Here is a 20,888-nt window from a genome sequence, read left to right as displayed (position 1 = left end):
TATCAAAATGTAAACAAAATGAATTTCCATTTTTGTTTGCATGTGCCATTTTTAAATTTTTTACAAAAGATTTGCTACAGTTTAGCTAAATTGAAAATTGGATCTTGCTAAAATATGTATATTTTCTCTTTGTTTGAATTGAAACAAAATTCAAGCCAAACAAATAATAATCATTAGCAATGTAATTTGCAATTTTATTTTCTATTATTCATTATGTGCTGTAAATACAGCTGTGACTGTAATTTTGCATCTGTTTTCTAGGTCAGGTGGGTGTTTTTGGAAACAAGCGATCCAGCTTGAAATTATTTTATTCTACCCTAAAGCTTCTTTTTCTTCTAAAATGGAAATTTAAAAGGGAGGAAATGTTTATTTTAAGAATAATTATTTGGCATGTTTGCTCAGTCAGATCTCTTGCTGCTGGTTTAGAATTTCATGACTTTAAAAAAAAAATAGATAAAATTAATCATGAAAATTGGGATAATTACGTTTTTGCTTAGAGTGAAAACTGTATAGCTAAATGTTACAAGAAAGTTTCAAATTACGAGATTGCTATAATATATCTCATTCAGAGGTAGCTTCTGCTGGCTGTTTTGAGAACATATGTAGGTGATGGAAACTTTAATTTATAATCCTAAGAATTAAATCTTGAATGTTCTTAATTCCTTATTTTATTCTACTTTTCTACCTTTCCCTCCACTTTCCCCTAAATTTTGAGTAGTAAAATTGGAGTTAGAAATGTCTTGCTCTTTATAATGTACAGTATTTAATAAATATTAAGTTAATCATAATAAAAACCTGCAACTACCAGGCCCAAGTCCAAGGATTAGACAGCAGAATTCAATTGACTCCAATCCTTTATTTGATTACACTTAATAGACAGAATCTTGCCAGATTAAACCTATAATTTTCTAACCTAATGGAAGTACCCCTGAGAGTTTATAGGATGTTTCTTCTTTGAATTTCATCCTTCCTCTCCCATCTGGTTCAGGACTAGGCAGTCTCTTATTTTGGGCTTTTACTGTCTCCTCCCTGGTAAATCGTGGTGCTTTTGCCAAACACCCGCTCTACTTCCTCCAGTTATACATTCTATTAGAGCAGCAAAGAGATTTCCAATTACAAATGAGCAATAAACATTATCAATATTTATTTATACATACGTATAAATAAATACTTTAATATTTAGCAATAGGGAGATGTGGAAAGGAATATGGAATTCTTTATTAAATAGTAAGTCTGTTATATTTAGTTATAATATGATGGTGAAGGAGGAAAAGGCAATCGTTTGTCATATTCCAGTTCTGGCTTCCATCTTTGTAATGCATCTGCTGAGATTGAAGGTTCTCTTTCTCCTGAATCATCTATAAGGAGCGTCTGAGTGATTGTTGTCACCTTTCTAATGATTTCATTTATGATTAGTAACATCAAGCAATTCTGAGATAGCGAGTAAGCAATAGATTGATTAGGGAAGGCTGAGTTATTGCCAGCCTTTTTAAAAAAGTTGAAATAACATCTGGAATAAAATATGAAAGATAGGTTAGCAGCTTTCCTCTATATAGGTGGAATGGTATGTCAATATCAGGCAAAAGAAAATCTTGCCTTTAAGGACTATGCTGCTTAATTCTTGTGTCCTGCTGTAAGCTTAAACCTGGAAAAGTAATTTCACCTAGGTAAATTGGGAAGTTACCCTGTCCTCTAAGTCAACCTGTGCAGGTGAAACTCAAAAAATTAGAATATCATGTAAAAGTTCATTTATTTCAGTAGTCTGCGGAGAGGGGCGGCATAGAAATCTAAATAATAATAATAATAATAATAATAATAATAATAATAATAATATAATAATAATAATAATAATACAACTTAAAAGGTGAAACTAATATATGAGAGAGACTCATTACATGCAAAGCATGTAATGAGTCTGAAGCCGTGATTTGTCATAATTGTGATGATTATGGGGTACAGCTCATGAAAACCCCAAATACTAAAGCCAGAAATGGAAGCGACGGAGTAGAATAGATTTTCAAGATCAGTGGCAGGACAAAGCCTCTAACTCCACATGATTTATTTCTCCCATGCTGTTTGGGACGTTGACAACCTGTCCCATGTTACAACATTTTGGTACAAATAACATTGTGTTAAGCTGTGGACCCTGCATTATCATTCTAGTAGATTTCTGTGTATAATTCAAAATTGCTGCTTTTAATATTTAGGATAGGTCTTTCTTGTGCAATCTCTTCCTCCACCCCCATCCTTTATAAAGGATGAACAACTGGTAAGGCTTAAGGAAGACCACCATTATACTGGAGAAAATAACATGCTGCTGTTGCTATAGTGTAAGCTTTGATTCTTTTGGGAGCCATTCAGAAGGCACATGCTACTACAATAAGATCACGATTTTGTGAGTTTTTCAGATATTAATAGGAATCTGAAAGTGAAGCCACAGATATTTGTGCCACTTCTTCTAGATACAATGTCGGTTGGCGGGCCCCAGGGGAAGAGCCTTCTCTGTGGCGGCCCCGACCCTCTGGAACCAACTCCCCCCGGAGATTAGAACTGCCCCTACTCTCCTTGCCTTTCGTAAGCTCCTTAAGACCCACCTTTGTCGTCAGGCATGGGGGAACTGAGACGTCTCCCCCGGGCATATACAATTTATGAATGGTACGTCTGTATGTATGTTTGTTTAGAAAATGGGGTTTTTAAAATATTTTTAAACTGTAATTTAGATTTGTTGTAAATTGTTTCACTTTGTTGTGAGCCGCCCCGAGTTTGCGGAGAGGGGCGGCATACAAATCTAAATAATAAATAAATAAATAAATAAATAAATAAATAAATAAATAAATAAATAAATAAATACTCTTAAGATCAACTATATTTTTTGTTGTGACACCCATAACTTAGATCACCTTCTTGCAAAATTACATGAGTTGACTTTGATGCAACACACAATTATACGGAAAATATTAAAACATATGTAACTCTGGATCACAAGGCGGTGTATTGCATGATAGGTAGATGATGATGATTTTAAATAATAAGTAAGTGTATTGGCATTGAAAGGGAGAATATGACGGTGCTTTTATACTGTATTATCCTGCACATACGGTTTTTGTTCTTTTTTATTGGTCCAGGTGCCAGCAACAATACCAAGAAAAAGAAAGAAAAATGACCTCCTTTTTTCACCAACAACAGGAACACGTCTAATGAGTCCATTTTTAAGTTCCAGAAGTAATCATGCCAAAGAACAGAGAGATGACCTATCAAATGGTTGGTTGAACATTTTATTCTATTTACTGTGGAACCTTTCTGGTTATTGATCAAGTCAGATTCTTGATTCAGTAATGTATGTCTATAGTTACATATATTTTGGACTATAACACACGCCAAAATTTCAAAGAGGTAAGTAAGAAAAAAAAGTTTTTGTCCTCTCCAGCCCACAGGCCTCCCAAATCCTCTATATGTCCTAGGATTTTTTTGGCAAAAATGGGCCCTTTTTTCACTAATTTTTGTGAAAAATTGGGCACACAGAGGATTTGGGAGGCCTGCAGAGTAGTTCTGGGCAGTGATTTTCAACCTTTTTTAAGCTGCGGCACATTTTTTACATATACAAAATCATGGGGCACATTGAGCGGGGGGCGAGGGGGGGCTAAAAAAAGTTTGGACAAAAAAATTCTCTCTCTCTCTTCCTCTCTCTCTCTTCCTCCCTTTCGCTCTATTTCTCTCCCTCTTTCTCTCTTCCTTCCTTCCTCCCTCTCTTTTTTGCTCTTTCTATCTCTCCCTCCTTCCCTGCCTTTCTTTCTCTCTCTCTCTTGTTTTCTTTCTCTCTCTCTCTTTCTCTCTCATGCTGAGCTTCGCGGCACACTGGTTGAAAAACACTGCTTCTGGGAGTTGGGGGAAAGCAAAAATGTCCCCATATTTGCAAAAGTTGGCCCATTTCCCCCTCCCCCCCAAATGGGGGCGTTTTGCCTTTCTCCAGCCCCTAGAAGCACTTTGCAGGTTTCCCAAACCTTTTGTGCATCCTACGTTTGTGAAAAACAGGCCCATTTTTTCACAAAAATAGGATTTGGGGGCACTTTTACAAGCATGCTAAAATCATATTAAATGGGGAAAGTCAAAAAATTGCCAGATTTTGTGTACAATTAATATTTGTAAACTCCTTTGACTGACTTCCTTCAGAAATCTGTAGAAGGTGTATTTTATCCTCTGTGCATCACTCATTTAAATGTCCAACAAAACTCAAGGTATTGTTTAAAATATACATTGCAGTTAATTAACTGCAAAACAATTTCATGCCTTTATTAATTGATGGAGTGTAACATACAATGTGTCTATTTAGAATTCTTGCTTAAACAGAAGTTGTGGAAGCTGTAAAGATGGAAGAAGAGAGTGGTAGAGACATTTCTGAGGCAGAATGTTTTCAAATGAACGCAGAGCTCTGTAAATTCAGCCATGAATAGTTGGTTACATTCTTTTACATTTAAAACTCAGATAGTAAAATTCAGATGAGAAACTCCTGAGGAGAGGGGGAAATAATTGATCAACTAGATTTCCTTGATAGCCTTAACTTAGAAAAGTCCTGTGGCATCTGTTCAGCGGTGGTACTGAAAATTGTATATATTCTGCAATAGCTATTGTTAAAGGATTTTAATATAAAGTAAAAAGAAAAGGTATCTCTCACAATGTTGAAATCTGCTTATTAATCAATTTTCCAAATATTAGGTTGTTAAAATAATAAAAATGGAACAAAAGACTATAAAGTTTTTTTTTAAGTCTCAGAAAAATGCAGTGGCAAAATTGTGGCTAAAAATAATAAAAAAAAATCCTATGTGGACCAGGATTTAAGCTAACTTTTAAAAAGCCTTTGTTTTGTTGGTCAAGTACAGAAAGAAAATATCGTTTGGGAATGTATAGAGCAATTAAAATAAGGAAAAACTGTACTCTTTGTACATCATATTTCAAGTTAAAGCTACTTTGTAAAAAAGCAATTATGCAAATGGAAGAGTTTATCATATTCACTCAGTAATTCCTGTCTTCTTAGGTGAATATTAATGATAGATTTATCTATATTCATAATAAGTAGTGTAATCTACAACTTCAAAACTCCAAACTCTGGATTCCCTGAATTAATCTCTTACTGGCCGTATAGAAAGTGTTAGCTTTTACCAACACTATGTTTTTAGTTTATGTAGCACACATTATTTGGCATAGAGATTGACTGAATTTTTCATATGCCTGTACTCTGAATGGGGGGGAAAAGAGAAATGCCTGAAGTAAAATCCCTGAACATTAAGTGTCAAAGGCAAAGGTGAGTGTGTGCTATATTTCCATGCTGTAATTAAGTGTGGGCATAAGGGAACAGTCCTTTTGCACATAAAAGAAGGAATCACATGTTCGCAGCTGACATTTAGATGGATAATTATACAGCTAAGCCTCAATAGCTTTCCTTTTTTTTCTTTTTTGGTTCCATCAAGCTGCAGCAAATAATGCCGAAGAATCGGATGGTAAGCTGTTTTTTTTAATTTCTAAATTTAATTTCTTACAAATAGTGTGAGCAGAATGTGTTTATTATGATGAAGATGTCCTAATGCATAGTTGGAAATTGAAATGGGTACTTAAAAACATCCTGAATGATATTCTCTTCGGTGTCTCTGTATCACCTCTGTTTTGACATGTTACTTGGCCTTAAGCCTGGTTTAAGGCAAGATTTTAAATAAAAAGCTCTTATTGTTCCTCGTGGCTTTTTAATGCATGTAACACTACAAGTAGTCCTCACGTAACAACTGCAGTTGGGACCCACAACTCCATTGTTAAATGTCATGTGAAACTGGCAGACTTAGTAGATCAGATCTTCTGTGGTCGTTAAATGAATGCAATTGGTATTCATGCGCTGGTGAGACCACATTTGGAATACTGTGTTCAGTTCTGGAGACCTCACCTACCAAAAGATATTGACAAAATTGAACGGGTTCAAAGACGGGCTACAAGAATGGTAGAAGGTCTTAAGCATAAAACGTATCAGGAAAGACTTAATGAACTCAATCTGTATAGTCTGGAGGACAGAAGGAAAAGGGGAGACATGATCGAAACATTTAGATATATTAAAGGGTTAAATAAGGTCCAGGAGGGAAGTGTTTCTAATAGGAAAGTGAACACAAGAACAAGGGGACACAATCTGAAGTTAGTTGGGGGAAAGATCAAAAGCAATGTGAGAAAATATTATTTTACTGAAAGAGTAGTAGATGTTTGGAACAAACTTCCAGCAGACATGGTTGGTAAATCCACAGTAACTAAATTTAAACATGCCTGGGATAAACATATATCCATTGTAAGATAAATACAGGAAATAGTATAAGGGCAGACTAGATGGACCATGAGGTCTTTTTCTGCCGTCAGTCTTCTATGTTTCTATGGCCGTGATTTGCAGCTTACTGCTTCTCCATTAACTGCTTGCTGGAAGCTGGCTATGATGCTCTCAAATGGTGATTCTGTGATGCAGGATTGTAAATATGTGCCATATGTGAAACACTCAAATTTTAGTCATATGACCATGAATACACGATGATACTTGTATTGAGGGCTAGTTATAAAGCGACTTTTTGAGTGCCATAATAATATGGCCAAACAATGCCGTTTGGCGGGACCCAGGGGAAGAGCCTTCTCTGTGGTGGCCCCAGCCCTCTGGAACCAACTCACCCCAGATATCAGAGTTGCCCCCACCCTCCTTGCCTTTTGTAAGCTCCTTAAAACCCACCTCTGTCGTCAGGCATGGGGGAATTGAAATATTCCCTTCTCCCTAGGCTTATAAAAAAAAATTATGCATGGTATGTCTGTATGTATGATTGGTTTCTTAAATTGGAGTTTCTTTTTAAGTTAACTTAAATATTAGATTTGTTTATATTGTTTTGTTACTGTTGTTAGCTGCCCCGAGTCTGCGGAGAGGGACGGCATACAAATTTGATAAATAAATAAATAAATAAATAATAATAATAATAATAATTTATTAGATTTGTATGCCGCCCCTCTCCGAAGACTCCAAAGACATAACTTTGAATGGTTGCTAAAGAAGGCAGCCATTAACCAAGGACTACGGTATTTTCTGTATCTGATCCCAGACAAACTCTAAAAGTCAGATTCCCACTAATATCCCTGTAGCTCCCATCTCCTTGGCATTCCAGAAGGCCTTAAATAATTCCCTGTTCTTCCAGGCCTTGTGCTAGAGTGGTCAGGATTTGTTTGAGAGGATCAGTGGATTCATTGTTGGTTCTTATTTTTTATCACTTACTTGTTTTAATAACTGTTATATTTTCTATTCTACTTTGTTTTATTATGCAACTCCCAATGTGAGTTTAGAGCTGGACGGTGCCTAAATTGAATAAATTAAAACAAAATAAAATAAATTAAGATACGAACCCATAGCTAGTGTTCTGTCTATATTAGCATGACATAATAAACAACAGGCTATTTTACTAATTTAATTAGATTTCTAAGCATTAGCGTTTTAAAAATTGATTTTAATCTTTACAAATCCGTTTAATGGCTATACATAAATGCAAAAATCTATGAGTGCCAAATTCAGTGACCAAACAGAGAGGTAATTAATGTACTTTAATGAGAAAAAGCTTCATTTCTGTCTCAAATATGGGAAAGGACCAGGTTTATTAGGCTAATAATAGTTATTCATGAAGCAGGAGGACACAAATGTTCAAGAGCATTTTTTTCAAGTATGCTCAGGGCATTCAGATTAGGTCCAATATAAAAACCACTCTTATTCATGAATCAAACATAAGGTCCATCTGATTGTGTTTAGAACACAATTTAAATTTGGGAATGGGACATAATTTGCTGCAGGGGTGCGTTCCAATTTTTAAAAATTATCACACTGTGGTCATAGCTTAAATTTGTGGGTGTGGCTTAAATTTGTTGGAGTGGCTTGACATTTAAGGGAGTGGAAGTGGCTTGATGGTCATGTGACTGGGTGGGAGTGGCTTTGTGGTCATGTGACTGGGTGGGGGGTGGCTTGGTGATCATGTGGCTGGGTGGGCATGTGACTGGGTGGGCATGGCCAACTTAACATCACTAATGTCAAGGGTTAGGGTGCCTGGCCTCTCCTCGACTCAAAGGCCTCAATGAGATACAATTTCCCTATCTATTTATTACTACTAAACATCCAAAATATATTATTTAATCCTATGTATGTATGCCATATGTGTACATACATATTACACACAGGCACACAAAAACAAACATTATCTACTACACCTCGAGTTCATTTTCTACCACAGATTTAACCATACCTTCTGTACATTAGAACATTACACATGCCTTCAGAGTACTTCCCTAGTTTGCACATGACTATTAGAGTCAGGAAATGTCATGGATTGAGTAAAATGTGATGAAACTCACTACATAACATTCTTGCTTAGCAATCAAAATTTTGGGCTCAATTGTGGTCATAGGTCAAGGACTATCTCTGCCTTATTCTTCATGGCAGCCTTGTCCTAGTAAATTCCTTCTCCTTTCTGGCAACTTTCCTCTCTATTAGAAACATCAAAGCATTAAAAAGATTAAATTTTTAAAAAATTAAAAAGAAAGTGAAAAACAAGTTGGCAACCGCATAGAAAGTGCCGGAAGCTCAACTTTTGCACATGCTCAGAACAAAATAAAAAAATTAAAGAAACATATTTTTAAAAATGGTGGTGCCCATGGACTGGCACCGACTGATCCAGTTTGGTGACATCATTGTGACGTCGCCAGTGGGTCACTATCAGTTTGGGAGGAACCCACCCCTGATTTGTTGTGATCTGCAGAGACTTTGCGTGAAGAGATCCAGCAGCCTTTCTCTGCTTCAGTTATTATTTATTATTATTATTATTATTATTATTATTATTATTATTATTATTATTTATTAAATTTGTATGCCGCCTCTCTCCGTAGACTCGGGGCAGATCACAGCAGTAATATAAAAACAATATACAATACAAATCTAATAATTAAAACTAAAAACCCATAATTAAAAAAATATGCACACAACATACCATACATAAACAATGTAGGCCTGGGGAAGCTATCTTAGTTCCCCCATGCCTGATGGCAGAGATGGGTTTTAAGAAGTTTGCAAAAGGCAAGGAGGGTGGGGGCAATCCTAATCTCTGGGGGGAGTTGGTTCTAGAGGGTCGGGGCCGCCACAGAGAAGGCTCTTCCCCTAGGTCCTGCCAGGCGACACGGTTTAGTCGACGGGACCCGGAGAAGGCCAACTCTGTGGGATCTAACTGGTCGCTGGGATTTGTGTGGCAGAAGGCGGTCCCGGAGATATTCTGGTACAATGCCATGAAGGACTTTATAGGTCATAACCAACACTTTGAATTGTGACCGGAAACTGATCGGCAACCAATGCAGTTATTCATTTTAAGATATATTCCTGAAGGAGTAAAATAAGAGAACATTATACAATTTTAAGTCATGACTTGAAATATAATCAATAGATCATATTTCATATAATATAGTATAATATAGTATAATATAGTATAATATAATATAATATAATATAATATAATATAATATAATATAATATAATATAATATAATATAATATAATATAATATAATATAATATAATATAATATAATCAGTAGATCCAGTGCAGTACAGGAAAACACTCCAAGTGATATTCACATGGTACTTTAATCATCCCCGATCTCTTTCATTTTTAGATAGCCTTTAACTCTCCCTTAGCTGGAATTATTTGATGTCACAAGACTGAGCACTGTGCTCAGTGGGTGACCACCTCCTACTACTGGTGCCTTATGATCAGCACTAATTCCGTTGCCTCTTCTTTTTAGTCCAGTCCATCCTTGTCTCCCAGAGGGAGGCGACATAGACCACACAGTGATGATCTCTTTGCCTGATTCCTTAATGTGCTTGGGTAGAGAGGGCAGGAGAGGAAAAATAATTGAGCCAAGCAGGCTCCAGGATGGAGAGATCACATGAGCCTAGTCATGTTGTCTCTATTGTCCCTTCCTGTTAATTTGAACACAATGTAGATTGTGACATTTTAGTTTTCTGAACATAACTGTGTTGTCATTCTTTTGAATGAATGGTCCTTAAGCTCTATTCACCTGTGAGTGAATGTTTGTTGCTTACTTTTGGCTTGAGCTGCATGTCCTGTGTTAGGATGTGGGCATATAATTCGCATTCAATTTGCCGTCGAGACAGACTGTAAGGATAATATTTGGCCAGAAGATCAACTGCAACTAGTTAGTTACTTGGATTTTTAGGCCAATCCTCTCATGGCAATCTCTCTGATGGAGTCTTTGTGAGTGGAATCGGGCTGGCTAGTGTAAAAAGTTCACTGCACTAGCAGCATTTTAATCCTTAGATACTTTTTGGTTTCCAGGATCTAAACAATGTATACAGTGTATTCAGTATACAGTGTGTATATATATATGTGTGTGAAGGTCTTGGCATATTTGGGTTTCTTCCCGTGTAGGATTCAGAGATTTCTGGCGACGTTTTGACGTACCCGTGAAAATCTATGAAAATATATATATATATATATATGTGTGTGTGTGTGTGTTTGTGTGTTTTCAAATCATATATATATATATATATGATTTGAAAACATATATACAGTATATGTATATTTTACCTGATTTGAAAACTTATATGTATTTTTGCTGAATTTGAAAATTAAGGGAAACTAGGATAGATCTATTTCGGCCTTATTTTGGCCTCATCAGCTAGCCATACCCACTGGGACTTGAACCTGCAACCTTTGCCTTGTAAGGCAGAGAATTATCCTCTAGGCTACAGTATCCAATCCCTTCAGCTCTGCACCAGGGAAGGGTTACATATTTTTGTGTCGAATCACCCTGGTGTATTGAAGGAACATCACAGCTCCTTATTTGCCTCTCGGACCAACCCAGGGACATTTTCCAAGGCAGTTATAATTTTATTGATAGCCATCAATTCTATCTGTATGTGTCACATGTTTTTTTTCTGAATTTGAAAATTAAGGGAGACTAGGATAGATCTATTTCTGCCTTATTTTGGCCTCATCAGCTAGCCATACCCACTGGGACTATGTGTGTGTGTGTGTGTGTGTGTGTGTGTGTGTTTTCAAATCAGGTTCAAATCCCAGTAAGAGTGTGGCTACCTGGCAAGTAAGCACAAAAGAGATCTTTAGTAGTCTCCCTTCCTTTTCAATATCAGCAAAAATATGTCACACACATGCACACATATACACACACACACACATATAAATAAAAGACAGATAGACAAACACATGCATATACAGTATACATAACATACATACACACATATTACTTTATCAATGAGAGAAGTTTCTGTTCATCAGCAAAATGGGAAATGTTCTTTATTGAGAAGATAAATAATTTATTCCTACTTCTTTAATTGTCTTTCTAGAAATCAGAGAGTCTTCCAAAGTCTTGCCAATCCAACCCAATACAAAGGAGCAAGAACAAATGACAAACGATGACAAGTAAGGTTTTATATTGCAGTAATTATCACAAGTTCCAACTGCAGGTGATTTGGGAGTGTTCAAAGCATTAGCACTTCACAATGCCATATATACAAATAGCTTTTTGCACTGGTATTTCCTGTGCATTTCCATGTTTTAATGTTTTGAATGACATTCGTCCAAGGGATTGGAAAGAAGATTAAAACTCTCACTTTATCATGCTTGCCATACTTTGTACTTTGTATTTTATGGTTGTTTTTTTAATAATTTGATTGTTGTGAGCTGCCCAGAATCATTGAAAGTTGTGAACTATATTAAATAATTTATCTGTACAGGTAGCCCTTGGCTAGCAATGGTGATTGGAACCAGAATTTCCATCATTAAGTGATGTGGTCATAAAGCACAATGTCAGCACTGAAATTTCAGCAATCCCCATTGGTATTGTTAATTATATTCCCCTGGTCGGGACCCACTGTGATCCATTATTTATTTTATTTTATTATTTTATTTTATTTTATTTATTTTATTTATTTTATTTATTTTATTTATTTTATTTATTTTATTTATTTTATTTATTTTATTTATTTTATTTATTTTATTTGTTTTATTTATTTTATTTATTTTATTTATTTTATTTATTTTATTTTATTTTATTTTATTTTACTTTATTTTACTTTATTTTACTTTACATTACTTTACTTTACTTTTCTTTACTTTTCTTTACTTTACTTTACTTTATTTTATTTTATTTTATTTTATTTTATTTTATTTTATTTTATTTTATTTTATTTTATTTTATTTTATTTTATTTTATTTTATTTATTTATTAGATTTGTATGCCACCCCTCTCCATAGACTCGGGGCGACTAACAACAATAACGAAACAACATGTAACAAATCTAATATTTAAAATAATTTTATAAACCCTTATTTAAAAAACCCAAACATACACACAAGCATACCATGCATAAATTGTATAGGCCTAGGGGGAAGGGAATATCTCAGTTCCCCCATGCCTGACGACAAAGGTGGGTTTTAAGGAGCTTACGAAAGGCGAGGAGGGTAGGGGCAATTCTGATCTCTGGGGGGAGTTGGTTCCAGAGGGTCAGGGCCGCCACAGAGAAGGCTCTTCCCCTGAGTCCAAACAACATTGTTTAATTGACGGGACCCGGAGAAGGCCCACTCTGTGGGACCTAGCTGGTCGCTGGGATTCGTGCAGCAGAAGGCGGTCCCGGAGATATTCTGGTCCGATGCCATGAAGGCATTGTTGATGTGGTATCTCCCAGCCCTAAATAATAAGATAAGAAACATTCTTCTCTTGAATTCCCCTCCATCTGCCTAGTTCTCCCCACTGTTATTTTGGCTGCCCTGCATTGTGACAAACCTCAGGAGCAGTTCTGGGATAGAAGTCCAGTACCTTCAGTAGATTCTGCTGGCTGCCTGGGGCCTTTATTTCAGCCCCAACACTGCCAGCGCCATTGCAGAATGTCATGCCAGTACAGTGTTCCCTCAATTTTCGCGGGTTTGTGAAAAGTCTATACCATGGTTTTTCAAAAATATTAATTAAAAAAATACTTCGTGGGTTTTCCCCCTATACCACAGTTTTTCCCGCCCAATGACGTCATATCATCGCCAAACTTTAATCCGCCTTTAATAAATATTTTTTAAAATAAACTTTAATAAATAAACATGGTGAGTAATAATCTAAATAGTTGCTAAGGGAATGGGAAATTGCAGTTTAGGTGTTTAAAGTGTTAAGGGAAGGTTTGTGATACTGTTCATAGCCAAAAATAGTGTATTTACTTCCGCATCTCTACTTCGCGGAAATTTGACTTTTGCGGGCGGTTTCGGAACGCATTTCCCGCGAAAATAGAGGGAACACTGTAAATCAGCACCACAGCACAACGCCACAGCTGCCCCCACCACATTGTATCATATCTATTGTATCTTGTGCTCCATCAGCCCTTATGCACCTAGGTGACATTTGCTGTCTTCTCTCTCCTGCTGCTGCTTGAGTCATCTTTGGCCTGGCCCTATGTAAGGCGGCCACTGGCCACCCCAGGCTTCTTCGTCTTTTACAAATTGCATGTACTGTTCTTCAAATTGCATGTGTCCTTCTCACAATTCTTTGGAAGGCCTCTATTTCAGCCCCAGTGCAGCTGTCACTATGACCACCGCTGGAGTAGCATTCAGGCAGAGTTGGGGGCTTTGGAAGCTCCCCTGAGGCCATTAGTCTTGTTAGTGTGAGTGAACGACTATGCTTGAATTTTGATTATGTGACCATAAGAGTGCTGCAAGAGCCACAACTTTGGGGACCAGGCATAAATACAATTCAAATGGGTTTTGAATAATTTCAACAATTATTATTTACCATTATTATTATTATTATTATTATTATTATTATTATTATTATTATTTATTAGATTTGTATGCCGCCCCTCTCCGCAGACTTGGGGCGGCTCACAACAGTGATAAAAACAATATATAATGACACATCTAATAATTAGAATCTAAAATAACAATAGTACTGTACATTTAAAAAATCTAAAAAGCAAGGAACCCCAATAAAAAAACATACATACAGTCATATCATGCACAAAAACTACATAGGCAGGGGGAGATGTCTCAGTTCCCCCATTCTTGATGACAGAGGTGGGTTTTAAGGAGTTTACGAAAGGCAAGGAGGGTGGGGGCAGTTCTAATCTCTGGAGGGAGCTGATTCCAGAGAGTCGGAGCCACCACAGAGAAGGCTCTTCCCCTGGGTCTAGTCTACGGAACCCGGAGAAGACCAACTCTGTGGGACCTAACCGGCCGCTGGGATTTGTGCGGCAGAAGGCGGTCTCACAGATATCCTGGTCTGGTGCCATGAAGGGCTTTATAGGTGATGACCAACACTTTGAATTGTGACCGGAAACTGACTGGCAACCAATGCAGACTGTTATACTTGTATAATAGGTTGCCTAATCCTGCAAGAACTTGTTATTCCTTCCAACGTTGTTGAACTGGATTTGGCAGCAATGCCATCCAATATGGTTGATGAGGAGAGAGGTTAAGAGTTGCAGTTTAGCAACATCTGTGGAATCCTCATCTTTATCCTATAATATCAGTTTGGTTGTTTCAGCTGTTCGGAGCAAGCAATTGCTACTTGAGCTTTTATTTAATATATTTGTACAGTGTAGTCTTTCTGTCAAATATCGACCTTCTAACGGCCTTCAGAATAGTGCTGGGGTTTCAATTGTTCTTTTCTCTCTGTTCTTATATCCACTGTTTACTTTCTCCTTGATCTTGAACATCCATGAATTTGGAATGTGGCTCGGTTGGAATTCTTATGTACAGTGCGAACACTGGGATATCTGGGTAAGTAGATACTAAATTAGTACACTGAAGCATGTTTGCAAACTTAATGCAACCAGGAAGAAACCTGATGAACTAGAAATATTTTTCAGATGCATGCCATAATGTAAATAGTTGCAACTTTATATGGCTGTTGTTTTAACCTTCATTGGGGTAGGGAGAGGTTGTTTGCTAAAAGCACAACTTTACACGGAAGGTCTAGTTTTTCCTTATTTCTATTTCCTTATTCTTGTTTCAAGTATTGTGCCATTGATGTTGTATTTGTCTTTTTATAGACTCTTGGAATTGCAGTCTGAAGTTGAACATTCCCTGCAAAGATTCCTGCGAATACGAAAAAAACTAACCAATCTGAAGGTCCATCATTATACTTTCCTGGCTTTTTTTTCAAATTAATTCAATTATCTTGATTTTTTAAAAATTCATTACAGATTAGTCTTTATGCTCTTCATTTTCGCATTGTGAGTTGAGTTCGGTAGAAATACAAAATATTCCATAAATGCATATGTGGGCTTGTACCATCCCTTCAAGGTAGACCCAACTAGAGAACCAAAGTCATGCAAGCTAATGTTACATTTATGAGTTTATATTAACAGAATTTTACAAGCCTCTGTGTGTTCCCCTGCTGCTCTTTCCCTTGGCCTTGTGAAAACTAGGAACAGTCTTGTCTGAGGTGCTTGCTCAGGCTACAGTTTTGCTCTGGATTTATATTTCTTTTCTCACTATAGTCTTGGTTATGGATCTTCCTCCTGTTTCTCAAAATAATTTTTTCTCCCCATTCCACCTATCCAGGAGGTCTGGAATAGCTCTCTATGTATTCAGCAGTATCAGGTTGCTACCGGTATGGATAAGGATGCTGCAACAGTAGTGAAAATTGAGTTGCGTGCACAGCTTCGTGTCTCCGGTGTGTGCGGGCATACATCCGAGAATTTGCTTCTGCGCATGTTCAGGAAACAGAATTTAGGGAGGGGATGTGCACAAGAGATTTCAGTGATTTTTTCCTTCTGCGCATGCGCGGAAGCAAAAATATTCACCGAAATTTCTCTCTTGCGGGATCACTATCAGTTAATTTTTCAAATCACTATCAGTGAAATTTCTCTCTTACGGGATCACTATCAGTTAATTTTTAAAATGCACCGTGTTCTCCCAAATATAATTCAATTTCAATTCAATTTATTAGATTTGTATGCCGCCCCTCTCCGAAGACTCGGGGTGGCTCACAACAATAATAAAAAGAATATTCCAGCAAAAACAAATCTAATATTAAAAAGCACATAAAACCCTATCATATTTTAAAAAGCAAATAACGTATACATACCCAAAAATAGATATTAAAAAAAAGCCTGGGGGAAAGGTGTCTCAACTCCCCCATGCCTGGCGGTATAGATGGGTCTTGAGTAATTTACGAAAGACAAGGAGTGTGGGGGCAGTTCTAATCTCCTGAGGGAAGTTGATTCCAGAGGGCCGGGGCTGCCACAGAGAAGGCTCTTCCCCTGGGGCCCGCCAAACGACATTGTTTGGTCGACGGGACTCAGAGAAGGCCAACTCTGTGGGACCTTATCAGTCGCTGGGATTCGTGCGGTAGCAGGCGGTTCCGGAGGTACTCTGGTCCAATGCCACTCAGGGCTTTAAAGGTCATAACCAACATTTTGAATTGTGACCAGAAACTGATCAGCAGCCAATGCAGGCCACGGAGTGTGGCAGAAACGTGGGCGAATCTAAGAAGCCCCACGATGGCTCCGGTGGCCACGTTCTGCACAATCTGAAGTTTCCGAACACTTTTCAGAGGTAGCCCTATCTAGAGACTGTTTTATATTTTTTGAACCCCAAAATAAGACCTTGAGCTTATTTTCGGGAAGGTCTTATTATTTTGGGACATGATGGGGCTCCTCTTGCCGTCTTACCTGATTTGCAGCTCTGTCTCCCTAACCCTAACCAGAGGAAATGGCTGGGACCGGCTGCCCTTGTGGTTAAATATTTTTTGGGAGGGCTTATTTTCGGGGAAGGGCTTTTTTAGGGGGGTATTTTTTGGGGGGGAGGGCTTATTTTCAGGGAAATACCATAATATTGGAATAATTGACTTAACTATGTATAAGTAATAGTAGGATAACTTTTTAAAAATAAGTAAGTAATCCTACTCTTTTGTAGTCCAACTTCTGATATACTTTTTAAAAGTCTGTTGTTTCCCTTAGCCTTAAAAATGTTTGAATTTTGATATAGTGGCTGAATATAATTTGGATTGGGGGAAACGTCTGAATTAAAATCACTGTCCAAGCATCCCTGTATTTTCATTGGGCTGTGTTGGTGCATGATATTAAGCCAGAGTTATGGAAATAGTACATTCCATCTGATTTGCTCTAGGAGAGTTGGTAAAATAATACAAAGGTCGCCCGAACAGGCAAATCATATCCAAAATGAAATTCCTGGTTTCTCAGTTCTCTAACCCAGGAATCTCCAACCTTGGCAACTTTGAGACTTCATAATTCCTTCCGAGAGTTGAAGTCCACAAATCTTTAAATGGCCAACGTTGGAGACCCCCTGCTCTAACCTACCAAATGTAGCAGGGAAATTAACTTTCAATTTCCTTGGGCTGATCCTGTGAGGCATATTTCTAATATCACATGCTGTAACATGATATGTTTTATGAATTGAAAAAAGTGGAAGATTTAAGGAATGTTGGTTTTAGGTTAAAACCCTTAGCACTGATATTAACTTTTTTAAAATCTGTTTTTCAGGCTTTAGAGGGCACCAGAGAGCTGGAAAATATTCTAGGCACTTCAAACAAGTCTGGTAACTTAAAAATTGAAGTGACAAATTCCAGGAAATTGAGTAAGGAGGATTTTATTTCAATCTAGGATTTTTTGGACCGAATTTAAAGTTTACATTTTGTAGGAGGACTTGGAGCTATAATTGTATTATGTATTATTTTCCCTTCATTGGTTAATTTTTTTATAACTTTTGAAGGCTCTAAAAACGCTTTACATGGAACAAAACAATTAGAAAAAGATAAATGGCTAGCTAGCTAGCTAGCTAGCTAAATAGATAAATAGATAGGTGATAACTAGATAGATAGAGAGATAGATAGATAAATAGATAGATGATAAATAGATAGATAGATAGATAGATAGAGAGATAGATAGATAAATAGATAGATGATAAATAGATAGATGGATGGATGGATGGATGGATGGATGATGGAGGGAGGGAGGGAGGGAGGGATGGATAGATGGATGGATGGATGGATGGATGGATAGATAGATGATAGATAGATAGATAGATAGATAGATAGATAGATAGAGCAACACAGCTCAATCCTGTATCTATCTAGTTAATTACAGTATTAAATTTAGTGAGACTCATTCTCATGCATATAGGAGTACTGTATACCCAGGCAAGGGTTCCTTGTCACCGCTGCTACCAGTACGGTTGTGCCCGCAGCTCTGGGTGATTGGTGGATGGATGCAATACAGAGTGCAAGATTTGGCTTCTGTGCATGCACCGGTTTTTCACTGGTTTTTGGTGCTTTTTTTGCTGTATGGAAGCAAAAAAACGCCAAAAATTGGTGAAATCTAACGCACGTGAGCGTCCTCATGTGAGATTTGGTTTCTTGTGCTGAAGCCAAATCTCACACGGGTGAAGGCGCCTGCCCACTAGTCACACAGAGCTGCGCGCATAGCTCCATTTTCGCTACCGGTGCGATGGCGTCAAGCGCACCAGTAGGAACCCAATACTGAGTATACCCTTAATGTATTCTGCCGAGGAAATTAAATGTTTAATTCTTTGCAGATGAAACAACCAAGTTTGGCATCCTCTCTGTATTTCTCAATTTACTAATCTATTCATATATAAGACTTTCTGAGTTTTAATTTAGACAATATCAATATTATGGCTATTAGCTCCATATTTTCTTCTAATACTTGTCCTTTATCAGTTCTTGTAATATTAGAATTTTGTTTACAAACTCTTTAGTCTATCCCAATAGCCTTACCAATGCGTGTAGTAATATATACTGTATGTAAGATAAATTGTGTGTGTGTGGGAGAATTTCCATATGTTAAATTAAGATATTTTATTTCCAATTATTTGAAAATATACTAAGATTACATTTGCTGCTTTTCTTTTTTTGGGATAATAAAGAAGTGTTATAAAGGTCTAAGGGTGATTCCCTTCTCATTTCCTTAAGTAAAACTGAAAAAAGCCTACACACTGCTATAAAATATAATTTGAATAAAAGTTGCGACAGTGAAAATACCTTTTCAAAACATGCAGACTGGATTATTAAGATCTATTAACCATAAAATCTCTGAGACCTTGATGAATATTTAGAAATGTATTTTTATGCCTACAGCTGGCAAATGAATAAAATGACTTCATTTCCTCTCTATCTGGAACCTTCTATTATCATTCCTGATGCTTTCTTAGAAAACACTCATTCTATGAGTATAACGGATGTAGCAGTCTACATCCAATTTAGCATTTTTTAATGTTATGATTTAATGGGCTGTTACTTAACCACCATTTTAAACATTAGAATCATACAAGTAGAGTTTTCGTGATATCTAAATATTGTTTCTTCTTCAGTTGAGCAAATCAGAAAGAGAGACCTGCAAAACCCGAGGGCTGTTTCTACTCAAGGTGAGGTTTTTATTCCTTAATATTGTATAACATTTGCTTTGAGGGCTAAGTTTCTAGGGAATTCCATTTCTTGACACTGTTTCGCAAAGCACTATCCCTCCTACCCCTTACAATATAATGTAACTTTCTTCTCTTCCCCAAGTACTTAAGCAGATATATAAAGACACATTGTCACATTGAAAGGTTTAACTCAAGGTGTCCAATCATGGCAACTTTACAGAGCCGGAGTGCCGCAGCAGGTAGAATGCTGTACTGCAGGCCGCTGAAGCTGACTGTAGATCTGTAGGTCAGCGGTTCAAATCTTATCACTGGCTCAAGGTTGACTCAGACTTCCATCCTTCCGAGGTGGGTAAAATGAGGACCCGGATTGTGGGGGCAATATGCTGGCTCTGTTAAAAAGTGCTATTGCTAACATAATGTAAGTTGCCCTGAGTCCAAGGAGAAGGGCGGCATAAAAATCAAATAAATAAATAAATAAATAAATAAATAAATAAATAAATAAATAAATAAATAAGAACTGTGAATTCCCCAGCCAGCCATATTTACAGGTTTATTGTTGCCTAGGTTGGACACTCTTGGTCTAACCAATGTGATATTGTCTAAGAAACTGCGTTTCGTATTAGTTATTTTGCAATTTATCAAATTGCAAAAGGTTACATATTTTATTATTTTATTATTTTATTATTTATTTGTTTATTCATTCATTCATTCATTCATTCATTCATTTATTAATCAAATCCGTATGCCGCCCCTCTCCGCAGACTCGGGGCGGCTAACAACAGTAATAAAACAATATAAACAAATCTAATATTTAAGTTAATTTTTAAAAGAAACCCCAATTTAAGAGACCAATCATACATACAGACATACCATGTATAAATTGTTTATAAGCCTAGGGGAAGGGAATATCTCAATTCCCCCATGCCTGACGACAGAGATGGGTTTTAAGGAGTTTACGAAAGGCAAGGAGGGTGGGGGCAACTCTGATATCTGGGGAGAGTTGGTTCCAGAGGGCTGGGGCCACCACAGAGAAGGCTCTTCCCCTGGGTCCCGCCAAACGGCATTGTTTAGTCGACGGGACCCGGAGAAGGCCAACTCTGTGGGACCTAACTATTTTGTACAGATGTTTCATTTTTTAAAACTCTAAATGAGATGTTGAATATGTTTATTTACATATCCCCTCTGGCTAGCGAGGTGAAGGAAAATCTGCAGCGCCTTGTGATGTTGGTGTCCTTTTTTAATGATTGAGAACCACAAAATAGAAGTAGCAATTTTTTCCTAGGAGAAGGAAACACTGCTGATGAACTGCAAAAGCTTCATTCCCATTTTTTTCCAGTTTATTAACAAGCTTCTCCAATGGGCAGTTGATCCATCAATGTCCACCAATAAGTGGTATGGATTGGTGGAGTTGAAGTCCAACACGGTTGAAGAAGT

At 37.1% G+C, this 20,888-nt stretch overlaps 1 protein-coding gene across 1 annotated transcript in view; it reads left to right on the top strand.

Annotated features, from left to right (window-relative positions):
* The window catches only part of ITGB3BP (integrin subunit beta 3 binding protein), a 63,023-nt gene that overhangs the window by 10,786 nt on the left and 31,349 nt on the right, over positions 1-20,888 (top strand). The window contains exons 3-9 of the mRNA XM_070746066.1: positions 3,126-3,261; positions 5,466-5,495; positions 11,414-11,489; positions 14,805-14,825; positions 15,098-15,176; positions 17,555-17,648; positions 19,401-19,454. Of these exons, the coding sequence (XP_070602167.1) occupies positions 3,126-3,261; positions 5,466-5,495; positions 11,414-11,489; positions 14,805-14,825; positions 15,098-15,176; positions 17,555-17,648; positions 19,401-19,454 (490 nt within the window). The remainder of the gene's footprint in view (positions 1-3,125; positions 3,262-5,465; positions 5,496-11,413; positions 11,490-14,804; positions 14,826-15,097; positions 15,177-17,554; positions 17,649-19,400; positions 19,455-20,888) is intronic.

This window comes from Erythrolamprus reginae, chromosome 3 (genome assembly GCF_031021105.1).
Source record: "Erythrolamprus reginae isolate rEryReg1 chromosome 3, rEryReg1.hap1, whole genome shotgun sequence".
In the NCBI taxonomy this organism is placed as follows: Eukaryota; Metazoa; Chordata; class Lepidosauria; order Squamata; family Dipsadidae; genus Erythrolamprus; species Erythrolamprus reginae.
Note: the sequence above shows the minus strand (reverse complement) of the source record. Positions and strands in the feature narration are given on the sequence as shown.